The sequence below is a fragment of the Gopherus flavomarginatus genome, chromosome 2 (genome assembly GCF_025201925.1).
Source record: "Gopherus flavomarginatus isolate rGopFla2 chromosome 2, rGopFla2.mat.asm, whole genome shotgun sequence".
In the NCBI taxonomy this organism is placed as follows: Eukaryota; Metazoa; Chordata; order Testudines; family Testudinidae; genus Gopherus; species Gopherus flavomarginatus.
In genome coordinates this window covers 252,469,225-252,487,858 of record NC_066618.1, presented here as the reverse complement: position 1 = coordinate 252,487,858, position 18,634 = coordinate 252,469,225, and the positions used below count along the sequence as shown (strand labels likewise).

General features: G+C 40.7%; 1 protein-coding gene across 1 annotated transcript in view; it reads right to left on the bottom strand.

Annotated features, from left to right (window-relative positions):
- CNBD1 (cyclic nucleotide binding domain containing 1) overlaps positions 1-18,634 on the bottom strand; it is a 301,514-nt gene that overhangs the window by 266,346 nt on the left and 16,534 nt on the right. Inside the window, exon 3 of the mRNA XM_050941062.1 lies at positions 17,880-17,993. Within this exon, the coding sequence (XP_050797019.1) occupies positions 17,880-17,993 (114 nt within the window). The remainder of the gene's footprint in view (positions 1-17,879; positions 17,994-18,634) is intronic.

Below are 18,634 nucleotides of genomic sequence, written 5' to 3'. Positions count from 1 at the left end.
CAAAATCAAAACAATGTACAACTTTAGAGCCTACAGGTCCACTCAGTCCTACTTCTTGTTCAGCCAATTGCTTAGAGAAACATGTGTGTTCACATATGCGGGAGATAATGCTGCCCACTTCTTTTTTCCAACATCAGCTGAAAGTCAGAACAGGTATTTGTATGGCACTGTTGTAGCCAGCACTGCAAGATATTTACATGCCAGGTGTGCTAAAGATTCATATGACCCTTCAGGCTTCAACCACCATTCAGAGGACACGTGTCCATACTTATGATGGGTTCTGCTCGATCCAAAGCAGTATGAACTGACATGTGTTCATTTTCATCATCTGAGTCAAATGCCACCAGCAGAAAGGTTGATTTTATTTTTTGGTGGTACAGGTTCTATAGTTTCCACATCAGAGTGTTGCTCTTTTAATTCTTCTGAAAGCATGCTCCACAGTCTGTCCTGATCAGATTTTGGAAGGCAATTCAGATTCTTAAACCTTGGGTCAAGTGCTGTATCTTTAGAAATTTCACACTGGTAAGTTCTTTGTATTTTGTCAAATCTTCAGTGAAAGGTTCTTAAAAAAGAACAACATGTGCTGGGTCATCATCCAAGACTGCTATAACATGAAATATATAGCAGAATATGTGTAAAACAGAGCAGGAGACATACAATTCTCCCCCCAAGGAGTTCAGTCACAAATTTAATTAACATATTTTTTTAAATGAGCGTCATCAGCACGGAAGCATGTCCTCTGAAATGGTGGCTGAGGCATGAAGGGACATAAATGTTTAGTATATCTGGCATAGAAATACTTTGCAGTGCTGGCTACAAGTGCCATGCGAACACCTGTTCTCACTTTCAGGTGACATTGTAAATAATGCTGCCCACTTCTTATCTCCTGTAAATGTAAACAAACATGTTTGTCTTAGCGATTGGCTGAATATGGGGGGGGAGGGATAGCTCAGGGGTTTGAGCATTGGCCTACTAAACCCAGGGTTGTGAGTTCAATCCTTGAGGGGGCCATTAAGGGAACTGGGGTAAAAATCTGGGGATTGGTCCTGCTTGGAGCAGGGGGTTGGACTAGATGACCTCCTGAGGTCCCTTCCAACCCTAATATTCTATGACTTCTAGGCTCTAAAGTTTTACATTGTACTCCAAAAGAAAACAGTTCTGTAACAAAAAAGTCTACATTTGTAAGTCGCACTTTCACTGTAAAGAGAATGCACTACTGTACTTGTATGAGGTGAAATGAATACTATTTCTTTAATCATTTTTAGAGTGCAAACATTTGTAATAAAAATATAAAGTGAGCAATGTACACTTTGTATGCTGTGTTGTAATAGAAATCAATATATTTGAAAAAGTAGAAAAACCTCCACAAATACTTAATACATTTCAATTGGTATTCTATTCTTTAGAAGTGTGATTAAAGCTCTGATTAATCGCAATTAATGTTTTTAATTGTGATTTATTTTTTTTAGTTAATCATGTGAGTTAATTGCAATCAATCAACAGGCCTGGTATTTATACAGACCACTCTAGAATTAACTCTTTCCTGGTGACAACTCTCTTTTCTAACATGCAGGTGGCTATATGTTGTATCATACTCAAAACATGTTTGGGAAACATGACAGGCTCGAAAACAAGAGTTTTAATCCTCAGATTTCTATTCTTTCTACATTTACATCTCGATTCTGGCTATGACTCTATGCAAATCAAAGTTGAGCTTGTGCTCCTTCATCTTTCCATTTATTGTTATTTAATATTTATGTTCTAACAGTGGCCAAAGGGCTCAATCAAGATTAATTGCTCTGCATAAAATGACATCAGAACACATTTTACATACCCCAAAGAGCTTATTGTGTAAAATTTGCTAGAACTGGGAAGAGAGAGGCCCATATTCTAACCACTGATGTATACATTAGAGTGCATTTTCTGTTCTCAAGTATAATTGATAGACAATAGGAACACAGGTTCACAGATACACTTGAAAAGACCCTTATTTACATATGTTAACTCATTTTACTATTATCCTAAAGAACAAAAGGATAGTACATAGTTCCCGGAAGTCTCCTTTTTACCCAGATTCGTGTATTTTTAGATCACTATCTAACTTTAAAACTACATACTTTATATTACTAAAAATACTCTGAGCAACACCTTAAAAGCTAACGAGAACACCAGAGTTGTAGTTTTATTGTATTAACAACTCTTATTGAATTAAAATTTTCAAAAAAAGAGGGAGTATTTAAAAGTCACTGTTTCTTTGCCAACCCATGGGAACTAGCAAATCAGAGCAACAGACATGGGGGGCGAGGGGGTTTAAATCAGACCTCATGATTAAACTCAGAGATAGATCAAAGGGGGACTATTTAAAATATTCAGGTACAGGGATAGAGAGAAATTCATTCTGGAATAGCTCAGTGTGTATTAAAAGACCGGGGCACTGTCAATTAGCATGAAAAATAAAGCAGATGAATGAGACAAAAGGGTAACTGTCTGGATTTAATTAGGAGATCTGATTTAACCTCCTGCAACATTGTCTATTTCGCTACCTCCTGCTGTTTTCTATCAGCTGATTAAGGACTTGTCTACATGGTCAGGTAATGCACCCTATGGTGGTGTGATTTCTGAAACACACTATCATGTTGCACATTAATAGGTCCATGCACACTCTGCTGGTGCACTTTAATGCGTAGTTTCAAACAGCACTGCATTAAAGCACACTAGAGACATTTTAGTGCACACCAGAAAGGTCTGCATGGACCGATTAACAGCACATTAGTGTGCTTTAGAAATCACATCCCTGTAGTGTGCGTTACTCCACCATGCCAACAAGCCCTCAGAAAGAGTGACACTTGAAGGCTTGCCCATTTCATTTTTCTCTTGTGATTGCCCTGCTGTGAAATCCTGCATCAATATATTCATTGTTGACTCTCTACCCCTTCTTTTTTTATTGACTATTTATGCCCCTTGTTTTATTCTACAGCTTTTCTAGCTATAGGCTATGTCTGAACTCTGTGTAGCTGGGCTAGAACATTTGGGGTCACTTCGGAAACAAATCCACTCGCACAATATTCTATATACATAATTGGTATTTTTTCACTTTAATATGATGTCCTATATTTCTGAAATAACATTTGCATCAAGTGATGCAAAAATTACAGAGTAAGATGTACATATTAATAAAGAGTGGAGTAAAAAAAAACCCAGCCCAAATGGAAATGACAGCAGCCCCAGATACATGTACCTTGTTCTTTTAAATTATAGGCTTACTTCAGTTCTGGGGCAAACTCACTGAATTTAGGAAAGTTACACCAGGACCAAATTTCGCCCTGAATGTATGTCTCTCAGAGAAGCTTAGGGCTTGTCTACATGGGGAAATATACCAGCATAACTACGGCAGTGTAATTATACCACTATAACTACCTATGCAACCACTCCTTCTGGTTTAGCTTGCACTACTTCCAGAGCAACATAAGCCAAACAGATAAAAGGCAGTCTTATTCCAGAACAAAGAATACCTACAGCAGGGGCCAAATTTGGAGTTGGTGTAAATTGGGTGCAATTTTCTTAAATTCTCTTATTTTGCATCACTATTAGTAGTATAACTATACCACTACAGTTATTCCAGTAAATTTCCCCATACAGGCAAGTCCTGAGAACACCTATTATTACCATGCTTAACACAATAATGTCCTGGTCCATAAATGGTGCTCCCAGGTGATACCACGATAATAATGATAATCATTAATATTTCATTTATTTCTGTTGGCTGAGATATACAAGGGTTTAAAATGAATCAAAGATGTGTGGTTAAATCCCTTACACAGCTTTGAAAGTCACTACCATTATGCCTTCAATCCAAAGCAGTGGGGAAGGACACAGCAATTAAACAAAAACAGCAATTATCGCTAATAAAAATCAAACAAGTCAGCAGGTGTGTCTGAGTATTCCTAACAAAGAATATATTAACTGAATTTGGCCCTTTCTGTCTGTAAGCTGTCCATGAACAGATTTTTAAGAACAGGTACATTATTCAGAACTATTTGGTATGAACATAATTCATAAATAATCCATGGGACTGAAGTTATGCCGCAAGTGAGTCTTTGTGTTTCTGATTTTAGGGATTAGCTGTACAACTAGTATGACTGGTTTAGTAATTCATACGATCCTGTTACCATCCCATCACTGGCTGACTCAGAAGTAATGTCTCAACAACATACTGGGACTTTAAATTGTTTGCATTCTGTCCCCGAGAATCAGAGAATCAGAGAGAAACAACTATCCTAGATAATTTAATTTGTGTACTTTAAACCTTTTCCTTCTTTCTCTGCCAAAACACAGAACATTATATTTTGTCCATGTACATAGACCCCAGATTTAAAAATACCATGGGTTTCTTCCTTCTGCCTGAAAGAGTAACAACCTATGTAAAAAAAACTTCTGACATGCTGGTCAGGTGTATTGAACAAAGGGCTTTGATCCATACCCCAGGCTGGGTTCACTGCACTTCAAGTACAGCAGCAGAAGAAAAGAGGCAGCTTTGGATTAGTATCCCAACAGAACAGCCTGCAATTGAGGGTGCAATCAGCTCCAGGAGGCTGAAACTGGGGCCACAGAGCTGGCCAAATAATAGCTTGCAGTGCAGAACACAGTTTTACTGCACACTATTACTGTACTGGCAACTCAGGTGTATGCAGCTTTATAAGACCTAGGCCTGGTCTACACTAAAGAGTTAGGTCGACATAAGTCACATTGCGTGAACCTAGTTATGCATATGTCTAGGCTCAAATTTGTCTCTGGGTTGTAAGCATCCCATTACGTCCACACAGTAGAATCACCTCCCCTAAGAGTACTGAACCATGCTCAACCTACTGAGGTTGATGCAGTATGAGTCTAGATGCAGTGTGAGCTATGTCAATGCTAACAGTCTGCCAGCAGCAATCCCACAATGCCCAGTGACCACTCTGGTCACAATTATGAACTCCACTGCCCAGGGGTCATGGAGACCAGAAGCCACAGATCCTCTTTGTAACCTCCCACATATTTCTGAAATGTCTGTTACTGATTCCCTAGTTTGGCAAGCAAACCCTAGCAGCTCTCCCTTGTGTGCAACTGCCCAACTGACCCCACCAGCACTAGACACATTCTGGCCTGGAGTAGACAGAAGGTATTGGATCTCCTGGGAAATGCACCAGAACATAATGGGGCTTCTCAGACAGCAATCACAGAGGCTGCAGATTCTTACTGACCTACAGATCCAACAATCATGAGTTCACCTCCCTTTACAGTGAATGGAGAACTCCAATTTCGCAGCTTCCTACACCACTGTGATCCTAAGAGTATCCCTATGCCAAAAGGTACTTAGCAGTGAGCTTCAGCTGGTCTCACCAACTCAGTGTACCCCAACTCTCTATTGTTATAATCTGTATCTAAAAGTTTTGATGTAATGTCACTGGAAAACTAGTCACTCACTGATCTTTAATATTCTTGAGGAATATATGTACAGTCAGCTCACAAAGGATTATGCAGATGTGCTGAAATCCTAACTAAAGTGTTATTATCAGCACCCCCACCCCCAGTCCCCAATATGTCTTCTTTGAAGAAGTTTTCTTCAAGCAAAGGAAAAAGACCAGCCCTTCAGACCAGGTGTGCCTAAAGTCAGTTATTCATTTGTGACAGAGGTTGCAGGAAGAGATTATTTGCATTGTAAAAATCATCAGCAGAGAAAACACGATGGAGTCTACACCAGACAGTGTGGCATCCACATCCAGCAGGGAAAAGGAACTTTATCCATGGATACATTCCAGAAGAATACATTGGAATGGGTTACTGGACTACAAAGAGAAGGGGAGCACACCCCTAAGTTATCTTTCACTTGAAGACACAAGGAAAACCAACGCTTATGACTCCCTGGGGATCCTGACTAAAAGCTAGTCAGCCATTGCTGGAAATGGAAAATTGTTCAAGATATTTTCTTCACTAAAGACTGGTTAAGTTAGGTCTTAGCCATTAGAAAGTATATTTTTACTTGTGTGAAACCCTTTCTGCCTTTATCCTTTATACTTGAACTCACTTAAAGCCTCTCTATTCTTAAACTAGTTTTACTTTTTATCTAAGCCAACCCAGTGTTTTAATTGAACTGAAGTGATTGTTAGCTCCAGTCAATATAAGTTGTTGTTTCTGTCTCTTTAAAGGGCTGCAAACTTAATATAGTCCGTGAATATACATTGATAGAGGCTATATATTGCGGACACACACCTCTGTTAAGTTCAGGGGCTGGCATTGATTGTTACCTGCTAGGCAAGGTTTGGCCTGGGAGAGCCCTGAGGAGTTTCCCGGTAAGGCAGACAAGCTGGTGTGTCAGGGAGTTGTCACATAGCTCAGCTACAGCAAAGCTCCCATATACTGAGGCTGACGGGGTACACAGTGCCTTACAGCTCTGGGTACCCCAGCAGCTTGTCACAACCCCACAACATTCCACGTAGCATCATGGGCTGCATCCCTACCTCTACCAGTCCACATGGGGAGAGGGGTGGGGGAGGTAGAAGGGAGACTGTAAAGCAACCACAGCTTCATGCACACTGACCTGTGAGAGCCACAGTTGGTGTATGTTAAGCCAAAAGGGATAGGAATATTTTCTACCTTTCTAATTTTAAAGTTCTGTTCACTTATTTTAGAAGGGCGGGGGTGTATTGTATTGCTTTTTTTATTTGCTTATTGTTGTGCTGTTTTTGATACATGATACATTTTTATTTTTTGAAAACGAATTTATCTTTATTACTTCACAGTATATACTGGAGAATGCCAAGCACCACTCAATGCACCCACTACTTGTAATTATATAGGACTACAAAACTCATATTCAGTGAAACACAAAGAATAACTATAAACATATAGCAAGCACCACCTAATTCATACATTCAATTAAAAAAAACATTCATATAACAGCATGGCACCCTCCTTTCATGCACATCCCCTTCTGGTCAGCAGTGTCTGCAGTCTTTAAGACAGTTCCAGCCCTGGTATTGGGCCATACCCTCAGGGCTTTCTCCCTGAAGGCAATGGTTTCACCCTCTGGGTCTGTTCCAGCCCCAACTGAGCCTCTTTGCAGCTCAGTCCCCTTCTGGGGGGACTTACTGCTGTCCAATTGTAGGCCCTTCCTCAGGGCCTGTGGGGAGTGCCTGGACCTACCCACTACTCCAAGTGCCAGCCCAAGGACCCTAAGAATAGCAGCCACACACTGTCATGACCCTTTAGCAAAACTGCCTTCAGTTCCCTGAGCCACCTCCCCACAGCCCCAGCCTTCACCAATGCCTTACCCTCATCTCACAGCTCTTCTAATTTCAGGACCAGCAGCCAGCCAGGAGCTCTTCCATACTCCCCAGTTCCCTACTAGCACTAAGCTATTCACTATCCTGCAAGTTCCTTTGGCCAGCCAGGCATACCATCTGCACTCCTCTACCTCCTCTACCTTTCCCTTCAGCCACTCTAGCCTGCTTGGAGGACCTCTCCACTGTGCCTTGCCTGGGAGGAGTGTGGCAGGACCCTAAGGCCTCCAGCAAGGGGCCTCTGGGCCTAGTCCACCCCGTCACACGAGGTAATATTCATAAATGTACAACAACCACTACACAATTCCTAAGAACCTCCAAATCTTCAGGGGCCTCCAGAGCATAGTTCACCACACCCTATTAATGTGGCTGATCTTTCAAGGCCCCTCCCAGTTGCATAGCTCTGCACTGAGCACTTTTAATGGCTCTTGTGTCTGACTGTTCAAAGTCAGCAGATAGCTGCTTGCCCTCCACTTTTCTGCCTTTGCTTCAAAGATATTATGAACGATACAACAGGCAGCTATAAATGGTATATTTTTCACAGTGAGATCCAATTTTGTGAGTAAACGCCACCTGCATCCCTCCAACCTATTAAAAGCATATTCAACTGTCATTCTGCACCTGTTGAGCCAGTAATTGAATCTGTGATGCTATCAAGGCAATTGGTGTATGGCTTCATGAGCTCGGGGAGCAAGAAGCAGGCTGGATCCCCCAGGATCACTACTGGCATTTCCATACTGCCAATGGTAATCCACCAGCTGGGAAAGAATGTCTCTGCTCACAGTTTTCTCAATAGTCCTGTATTCTTGAAGTTCTGTGCATCATGCACTTTCCTGACCAGACCACACTGACGTTAATGAAGTGACCCTGGTGATCCACCAATGTTTGCATAACCATAGAATGGCAGCCCTTTCTACTGATACACTCTACAGCAAGACGGGCTGATGCCAATATAGGGATGTGCATGCTGTCTATCGCCCCATTACGTTTTCCCAACCCCATTGCTGCAGATTCATCCACTATGTCCTGCACATTGCTGAGAGTCACAGTCCTGTGTAAAGAGCAACAAAGAGTCCTGTGGCGCCTTATAGACTAACAGGCGTATTGGAGCATAAGCGTTCATGGGTGAATACTCACTTTGTCAGACCCACTTCGTCAGCGGGAGACTTTTAATGGCTCTGTACACTTGCATAACAATTGTGGATTTTCCAACTCCAAAATGATTTACCACTGGCCGGTAGCAATCCAGCATTGCAAGCTTCCCGGGTGCAATCACCACTTGCATCTCTACTATCAATGCAGCTCACTTTTTGATGTCCCTGTTCTGGAGCACTGGGGTGAGCGTGGCACACAGATCCAGGAAGGTAACCTTTAGCATCCTAAAGTTCTGCACCACCGCTCCTCATCCCAAACCTGCATTATGATGCAATCCCACCACAGTGCTCATTTCTCAGGCCCAGAAGTGGTGTTCCACCATTTGCAACTACTCCATAAACACCACCAATAACCTTGACTTTTTTCATTACGTTCCTTAGCAAACTGTCTTCAAAGGGATCATTATGTCCCCAGGATTGCAGTACTGACCATGGGCTTGCAAATACAAAAGGATGATACACCCTGTATTTGCAATGTTCATGAGAACAACACAGAGTTCTGTAGCCTCCATGCTTCTATCAGTGATGGTAGACAACAAAAAGTTCCACATAGTTTTGTGGGATGAAAAAAAAACATGAAAATTATGGGATATAAACAACTATGGGATGGAGAAAGCTGCATGACAGGAACTTGGCCCTTTGCTCCCAGTCATCCCTGAATGATTTGTTTCTACCTCACAATGCATTACAAAAATTTCCCAGAAGGCAGTGCACCAGACAGAGAAAAGTGGCACACTGGGTGCACCACACTATGTATTGACTCAAGCGCTCCTGGTGTGTACACTCAGTGCCAATGCAAGCAGCCAAGTATGCACACACGAGTGGTATATTAACTGCAGCAACTTTATGCCAATGTAATTTGTGTTGACCAAAGTTTGTAGTGTAGACATTGCCCCCTGTTGTCCCTGATTGTCCCAGGAGTTCACTCCAAGCATCACTCATGCATATAATTTACTATCCACAGGCAATATAGAGAAGTTGGCCTTCTTCAAAATGAATGAACACTTGCTTCCATGACAGAGCACATGTCTCCTGGTAACAGGGAAAGAAAAGGACATGGGCAAGGAAGATAAAGTGGAGAGATACTTAGTATTAATAATAACTTAACATACCATGATGATGTAATCCACAGAAAAAAAATTGCCCCTTGTGGTCCTATATAAACAATGCCATCTTTCTGGATACTGCTTCCCTAGAACGTATTTCAAATAATTTGATACATAGGTGATGAGGAAATAGAGAAGGCAAAAAAGGACAAGTCAACACATATTAGCTTGGACTGCACTAGCACCTAATGGGACCTGATCTCTGATTGGGGCCCTGAGACACTACAGCAGCACAAATAAACATCACCTTTAGCTTGTGTTTTATATATTTTTCAATATATATGATCTGCCATGGGAAACTTCTGTGTATTCCTCTAAACATTTTCACACTGCAATGGAAAAGGGAAGCATATTTGCCTACTGTGAATGTCACAATATTACATTAGCACTGCTACTATAGTGAGATATAATCATAAGAAAAGGAAGCTGTGATGCCCAGTGTATGTGGTAAGAGTGGTTCTGATGCTACTATCAGAAAGAATGATTCTTTAATTTATGAGTCTCAAGTTAACAGTTTGTCCCTTTGGCACTGCTACCTAGCTTGCATGCTTCTATGTGTCTGACACTCTATATACATGATGAAGAAAGCAGCTCTGATTAATCAACCTTTAATATCCTATTCCTGGGACCAGAATTGCAGGAAACAAGCCCTGTTCATAAGGTGCTTTTTCATGGAGACCCTTTTCACTGGAAAGAAAGTAAATGGGTCTGAAATTCTAAAGGGGACAAAAGCTCAAGAAGAAATTTTGCAGAGTCAAAACCCAGTTCTCAGAATCCACTTTCTCTGAGTCGTCTGCTAAATTAATCTTGATACTCTTGTCTTTATTTCTTAACAAATCCTTGTGCTTGTACAGAATCATATTATCCTTAAGAAAAAACTGCATCACACTGAAGGATTGTTTGAAACTCTTTTTTTTTCTATCTAGTGCTGAAGCACCTTTTCACCTCTTGCAAAGCAGTTCAAGGCTTCTTGATACTATTACTTCTAGATCTAATAGGGTAGCCTCCCGACACCCAGTGTGAGCAGCTTAATGGAGCATTGGCTATATTCCGTCTTTAGTCTCTTTGAAAAAGAGTCTGGCTTGATTAAGTAGACTTTATTTGGAGAAAGTGTAGTCTCCTAGAGCTTTTCCATTTAGTGCACACATACCCTTCCAAGAAAACTAAAAGGAAAGGGAATTTCAGAAAAAAACAGACAAATAGCAATCCTGAATCAAGCAATAAACTCAATCATATGTGTATGTGTGCCTCTTCCCCTATTCCTCACACTCTGCTGTTAATATATGTATATAATCTTATTAGCTGACCGCATTCATCTTTAATTCAGTTGTCAGCAAAATTACGCTGCATATACAGGGATATTTTTATAGGCCATTCAAAATAAATTTTAAAATGAGGTTTTAAAGATGAAAGCTTTTGCTGCAAAAATGTTTTTCTTCCATTTGAAGGTTGGACAAAACTGCCACTTTGCTGATCTGTAATTTTTTTTTCTTTTAAGAAGAAAAAAAACCCTGAGTTCTGTAATTTATTGAATGTCCCCCTGAAAGCAAAGAGATTGACTTTCTGCCTAAGACTGCCAAGAATTCCTGTCACTGTAAACACTAGGCTAGATTAAATTTTAAATAATAAATTCCCATGAAAGAGAAGTCATACTGTCATATAATCATTTTCCTCCAAGAGATTTCTGTTTGCTAAAGTATATTGACTGAGGTGATTGCTGATAAATATATAATATAGCCTGAGTACCCTCTAGGAGTTGAAAGTGAAAATAGTCAACAATACTATGTTTCTTTACCATGTGCTAATATATTGCATTTTAACACATAAAAACATTAACTTTACAAACTCTGTATTACTTTAACTGGCAACACCCAGAACATTCTGACTTAAGGCAACTACTCTTTCTTTAAATTCATGCTTCAGAGGTTTGATATTGCTCAATATAGGTCACACACAGTTTGGAAAAGCTGTTGGGAGGACATATGGCAATTTTCATGGCTTTTGCTGGTTCCAGTTACAAGCTTAACCTTTGATTGTAATCTCTGATATGGTGGACAAAACTAAAAAAATCCTCTCCCCCACCATTTTGGACAGTTTCAATCAGTTAAAGAGATTCTCTATATGTATGCTGCTCTGGGATTGATAGAATTACCTCTGAAACTCATAGAAACTGTCAAAGAATGCAGATAAAAAAATCTCTAAAAATAACACCTGTGAGGCATTTAACTCCTGGGGCTTCACTCCCTAACAAATAATAGCAGTAAAGAATCCTGTGGCACCTTATAGACTAACAGACGTTTTGGAGCATGAGCTTTCGTGGGTCTGTTAGTCTATAAGGTGCCACAGGATTCTTTACTGCTTTTACAGATCCAGACTAACACGGCTACCCCTCTGACACTTAACAAATAATAGGCAGAACTCCCCAGGTTCTTTGGTCCCTAAAGGCAGTGATAGAAGGTAGGGGAGCAAGACAGTCTCCATCCACCCTCACTGCTGGTTGTGGCCCACCCTGGAACTTACCTACCACCGATGGAACCTTCTAGCCACTTTCTTCATGATTGCAGTCAGCAGGAGAGCTTGCTGCACACACTGCACCTCATCACTGGTGTTCTGGCTCTGCACCGTCTGGGCATCTATATGGCTTTGGGTACCTTGATATGTGCTTCCACACACCAGGCAGGTCTAGTCTTTTCCATTTGTTTTTATTTGCCAATGGGGTGAACCTCATTCTCTGTCTTAGAGTTTTCTTTAACTCCCACCACCATAGCATCAACGCGCTTCCCAGGTAAATTAGATCTGCATAACAGAGCCCCTAGCAGACTTCATGAGTCTTTTGCTCTTCTCCCTTCCCTGGAGATTCTGTTTCAGATACACATCTTCTCTTTTCTTCTTATGGTTCCAGTAGCAAAAGCCCTTTCAAAGAGGAAAATTTGCAGATTCTTCCAAAGGTGACAAAGGTTCTAGATTACTCCAACCTCTTCTAGAAGTTTGTTTTAGAGCTGAAGTCACTTTTCTGAAAACATTTCACCCTGGCTCTCATGAGGTGCCTTGTCTCAAAGGAGCACAGATATCCTGGTGGTCTCAATAACTCTGTAGTTCTGCCACAGTGGCTGCTGTAGCGTCTCTGTACATGGCCTATGGGCTCTCTACACGGGTGATATTCTCTAGCATGCAAGGGGGAGTTTGCGCCTATCCTATAGCCACTATGCACCAATGCGGCTGATGCACAAAGGCCACTGGGCAATCATGAATCTAGCCTGATATCTTCAAAAGAGCAGAGTTTAAAGGTAAGTAATTTTCTCTTTGATGTTTCTCACACTACACAGATGCATACATCACAACCTGCTGTTGACAATGCTAGAAATACCAGCATTCAGTCTGACAGATTTTTCTTCTCTGTTGTTACTGCCAGAGGTTAATCAATCACACAGGTCTCCTCTCTCCAAAACAAATTGGTAGATCCAGTGTCCCCTGGCTTAGAACATGGACGAGCTGGGTTCAATTCCCTCTTCTGCTATGGACTTCCTGTGTGAATTTGGGCAAGTCTGCTTTGCTTTTCTGTGCCACAGTTCCCCACCTATAAAATGGGAATGGTAACACTTTCCTACCTGGGGGGGGGAGGGTATGAGGATAAATACATTAAAAGATTGTGAAGAACTTTGAGATCTGTAGGTGAAAAGGGTCATATAAGCATTATTATTCCTTTTGACTCAATTAATGTAGCAGGTGCATGGAAATAAGGTCACTTCTTGGCACCCACAATATGTGAAAAACTAGGAGCAAAAGTCTTATTAAAGAGTGTATTAATAATATCAAATATCAAGTATTTTTAAAATGATCTTCTAAACATGAAATTACTTATTGAAACACTGTATTTCAAGAACAAACGCCATTCCCTTTATTAATCTCACAGCTGCAATTGGCAGTTCAAAGCATTTGTCCCTGTTTACAAAGCCAGGTCCTAGCTACATTGGAGACTCAGTAATCACCAAAACAGTTGTTCTATGACAATGCAGATTACAGAGCCCAGGACAAAATGTGCAAGAGACAGAGGTAAGGCAGTAAGGATCGAGGAGGGTCAGCTTTTGGATGAACTTCCAGAAGAGAGTAGACAAATCCAGACTGATCACCCTTAGGGTATGTCTACACCATAAAAAAAACCCAGCAGCACCGAATCCCGAGCCCATCAGCTGACTCAAGTTGCAGGGCTAAAAATTGCAGTGTAGAAGTTCAGGCTTGAGCTTGAGCCTGGCTTCTGAAATTCAATCCCCTTGCGGGATCTCAGAACCAGTTTCCAGCCCGAGCCCATACATCTACACTGCAATTGTAAAGCCCTGCAACTGGAGCCTGAGTCAGCCGATGCAGGTCAGTCACAGGTCTTTTAATGCAGTGTAGATGTCACAATGCAAGAGCTCTTTTTGTGATAAAAGCTTTTCCATCATAACCAGAATGACACTTAAAACCACCCTCGCCCTCTCTCCCTCTCTCTTTCTCACATACACACACACACACACACAAAAGAAAAGAAAGGAAAAGAAAACTCCTACCCCAGAAAGAGACTCCCATCACCAGATATGGGAGGAAAGCCGGTAACATTCACTAGGGATTTTGTTTTTTCAATCTTACACAGAAATCACTTATATTATAGGGATGGGTGCTAATACAAACCCTAAGATAAACACACAATTCTAAAGCTACCAGCAGTTCTATGAAAAAAGTGTATTCCAGCAGCTCCAACCATAGACACTTAAGCCATCCAGCTTTCTCCCCACCCCTTCACCCTCCTAAAAATTTGCCTTTTCCCTTAAAGCTGGATGCTACTCTTAGGATTCTATGCTTTTTTTGCAAGTCTGGAAGTGGTTATGGATCTTAAAGGGCTGAGAACCTTTGCTTATATTATTGCATATCTTGTCAAACGAGCTACTATGCTAGTGCACACATACACAGTAATGATTTTGCACTCTGCACAGAGCTACGTGCTTGGAGGTCAGGATTAAGTCAGAATATTACAGTACATTAAAATGGTGAACATATATCCAAATTGGGAATTAAAAAAATAGAGAGAAAATACAGGGAAAATTAGTTACCAAACATACTCATACGCAACAAAAAAAAATCACTCAAATAAGCAGCAGCAAATTATTATCTATAAACAGGGTACAGATGCACATAGATAAGATCTTACAGTCTAGGTTTAAACAATCATAGAAGGCAATCGCAGATCTCCTCAAAGCCATATGAGGAAGTACAGTAGAAACAGATTCTAAAAAGGCAAAATCCAGGCTGCTGTGTTAAATGTTGTTACTGCAGTGGTCTTTTATTTAATCTAGCAATTACAGTATTAGCCTAGTACTATGAACTAATCCCTACCCAGCACTCTCCAATCGAACCTGATGCAAGCATACAAAAACCACCAGATGAAATTCTGTCTTTGGATACACCTGTGTTGTTCCCACTGATGTCAACAGAAGTCACACATACAAATCAATACAGAGTATATGAAACTGCAATAAATAAAAGCACTTTGGGTTCAAATTCTCTACCCACATCTAGTCTGATTCCCCTCTGCTCTCCTCCCCCCTCCAAAAAAATCTGAAAATTATTCACATTCCATTGTCTTAAAAAATATCACTGAAGACAATATAGTGCAGATAAATTACAATGATTACTCAGATGTGTAACTAATGACGGCTGGCTTCATGAGTTTTTTATACACCTCACAGATAAATAAGAGATTCACATATGAAGTCAGGTAGATTTGTAGCACTTTTTGAAGGATTAGGAGACTATAAATCAAAGAACGATTTGATCAATAACCTGGAAATGTAATTTTCCCATCTATGACTGTATAATACTGATAATCTTCATTTTTCAGAACACTATCTATAAAAGCATAAGACAATATAAGTTACAAAAAATGTGAGCAGGGAGCAAAGCAATTCATGTCATGCTACATGCCCTGGAAGATAAAGGTTTCTGCAAAATGTAAAATTTTCTATTTGGGTTTAATTTTTGTGGCTGAGTTATTAACCTCTCAGGATATGGCTTTATCACAGGGGTTCTCAAACTGGGGGTCAAGACCCCTCAGGAGGTCGCAAGGTTATTACATGGGGGGTCGCGAGCTGTCAGCCTCCACCCCAAACCCCGCTTTGCATCCAGCATCTATAATGGTGTTAAATATATAAAAAAGTGTTTTTAATGTATAAGGGGGGTCACACTCAGAGGCTTGCTATGTGAAAGGGTTCACCGGTACAAAAGTTTGAGAATCCCTCCTTTATCATGAAATTGCCAAGGTAATTTTATCTACAGCAGCCTAAACATAAGACTCCATAATTTAGGTACTAAAATTATTAAAATTCTAAAGATTTGACCAAGACCATAAACTTACATTAGATTGCATATTTATAACTAAGAATGAAACTTTTGGTGAAGAAATAGTATTTACAGAGAGTAATCCTTGTAGAAGTTACTTTGCTCTTTAAGTATGTTTAAATATTTGAGGTCACAGGGAGCCATCTACAACAAATACTTTTCAGAAACAGTGTTATGTCTTGAAAATAGTTCTTTTAACATCAGGTCTAAATAAACCAGACTTGAATAAAATTATGTTCCAAATCCCTCCACTGAGACAATTTTTCCCTTTACAATGGGCAACCCAACATACCACATACAAGCAATGTGCTAGATTTAATACATTGTTGCTCTATTTTAGCTTTGCTGGGGCTCCATATGGGTATAAGAGTCTGACCATGCATCTCCAAATGCAGGATCAGGGACTCTTTTAGTAGAAACACTGATGTGTCAGTCATTTTTAGATCATGATACATTTAAAAACATATGGAGAAATACTTTCCTGTGTGCCATTCGTGTTAGCTTCAGTGTGTATTAGATATACTTAACAGACATGTATTGTTTTAAAGTGTTTTAGCCAAAAAATTTCACTTATGAAAAAAGTGAAGATTAGAGTTAATAGCTGGTCAGTCTTGGTCTCTCTCTTATTAATTAATTATTTTTATCTGAATTTTGGATATTTAGAAACCGCATCCAACTGTCACTTTTTCTTCTTGATCGCAGGTAGAAGTCATAGGTAGGCTCACTATTAGGGTATAGCTGAAAATTTTTCATCAACATTTTTTCTATGGAAAATTGAATTTGTAAATAATTAAAACGTTTCATTTTTTTCTGTCAGAAAACCAAGGCAGTTTTGTTTTAGTTACCAAAAACCAAACAAAAAACCTGTTTTTCAATGAAAAGTTGAAATTATCCACTGAAAATATGTATGAAAGCTTTGACAAAAATTAAAAAGATTTCCCTGGGTGGGGGATTCTGACCAGTTCTATTCACCTTCATCAGATAGGGCAGCAACAGCTGTCTAAAAATGAGTTGAAGGGCTCCTGCTGCACCTGCTTCAAGACCCTCCATCATAAAGGGTTTGGGGAGGAGAAATACCTGTGCCCTTCATAGCATCTGTTGCAGTCAGGGCAAGGTCAGAGGGTAAACCTCCACCCTCCAGAGAAGGAAGACACAATGGAGCACCTCTGTTTTTTCTCATGCTGGGATGGGGGATACAGGTACTTTTTGCCAATGCCCCTGTTGTCTCTTAAGGGGCACATGTTCTCAGGGCCTGCCATGGATATTTGCTAAGGAATCTTCAGGGATGCTTTTTACCTGCTCTTCTTACTTGGAAGAGAAGTTCCCTCTCTGCTCCCTCCCCCAGAAGACCCTTTGCAGGACACAGGTATTCTCCTCCTCCATAGGTTTCTTAAGGTTCAGGGTCTCTGAAGTAGCTGTAGCAAAATAATACCTCACTTAACTTCAGGCAGCTGCTGCTGCCCCAGCTAGGTCTACCCCCTGCTATGATGTAGGTGAGTACCTGGGCAAGGCTTCTACTTGCAGTCAGGAAAGGAAAGAAAGACTATCGGGGACTTAAATGTTCAACATTGAATTATATATATATATTTGCTTGTATGATTAGCCATTTACTCACTGGGGCACTCACTTTTTTTCAAAAGTGACAGGAAAAATTATAAAAGCAGCCACACTCTGATAATCTTTTTTCACAAACACAACAAACTGGGAGGTAAGTATAACCAATACTTTTTTGAAAGGTTGGACAAATGTACTTCTTAGCAACGAACAGATGTTTCTGCTCATGCAGAAAATGAATTTGCCACTAGCTACTAATCTTTGTCTTCTCCAGCTGTTCTGTGATATGCAGTGGTGAAGCTTGATCTGATAATATCGTATGCTTTTCTTTCTCTCAAAACAAAAAACAAAAACTAGCAGAGATCCATTACCTCTTTGAGTGTGTTGGAGGAATTTCTGGCAATACAGTCTTTTCTTGGTAGAATATTTTGGGATAAAGTTTCATAAACTTTTGATGAGCTTCTTCAGTGGTGTGTGGATTCTTCCTAAAGAAATGAAAAAGAACAAATTCTAGAAATTTTAAACCTTAGACATAATGTTAGTATTATTTGCACCCAGTTCTGCTTTTACTGGAGGAGATAAAAATATTATCTTAAGTACGGAGAGGGGACTGGTGATAAGCACCATGCTGGTTAGCTGGATCTGCATAAAAATTCCCAAAGACATCAATGGGAACAGCAGTGGGAATTTAATCTCTTGTTCCTGTAACATTAAGGGAGCACAAGATCAAATTCTATCCTCAAAGTGAGCCATGAAACTCACACAAAAAAGGTCTTTCTCACTGCCTTCAGTCAGGGCCGCCCAGAGGATTCAGGGAGCCTGGGGTCTTCCCCCCACCACTGAATTGCCGCCGAAGACCTGGCACTTCAGCGGTGGGTCCCGGGGTGGAAGGACCCCCTGCTGCAGGTCTTCAGGGCACTTCAGCGGTGGGTCCCGGAGTGGAAGGACCCCCCACTGCCAAATTGCCACCGAAGACTCAGAGTGGAAGAAGCTCCGGGGGCCCAGGCCTTGCGAGAGTTTTCTGGGGGCCCCGGAGCGAGTGAAGGACCCTGCTCCAGGGGCCCCGAAAAACTCTCATTGCGGGGCCCAGGGCAAATTGCTCTGCTTGGTCCCCCCGCCCCACTGC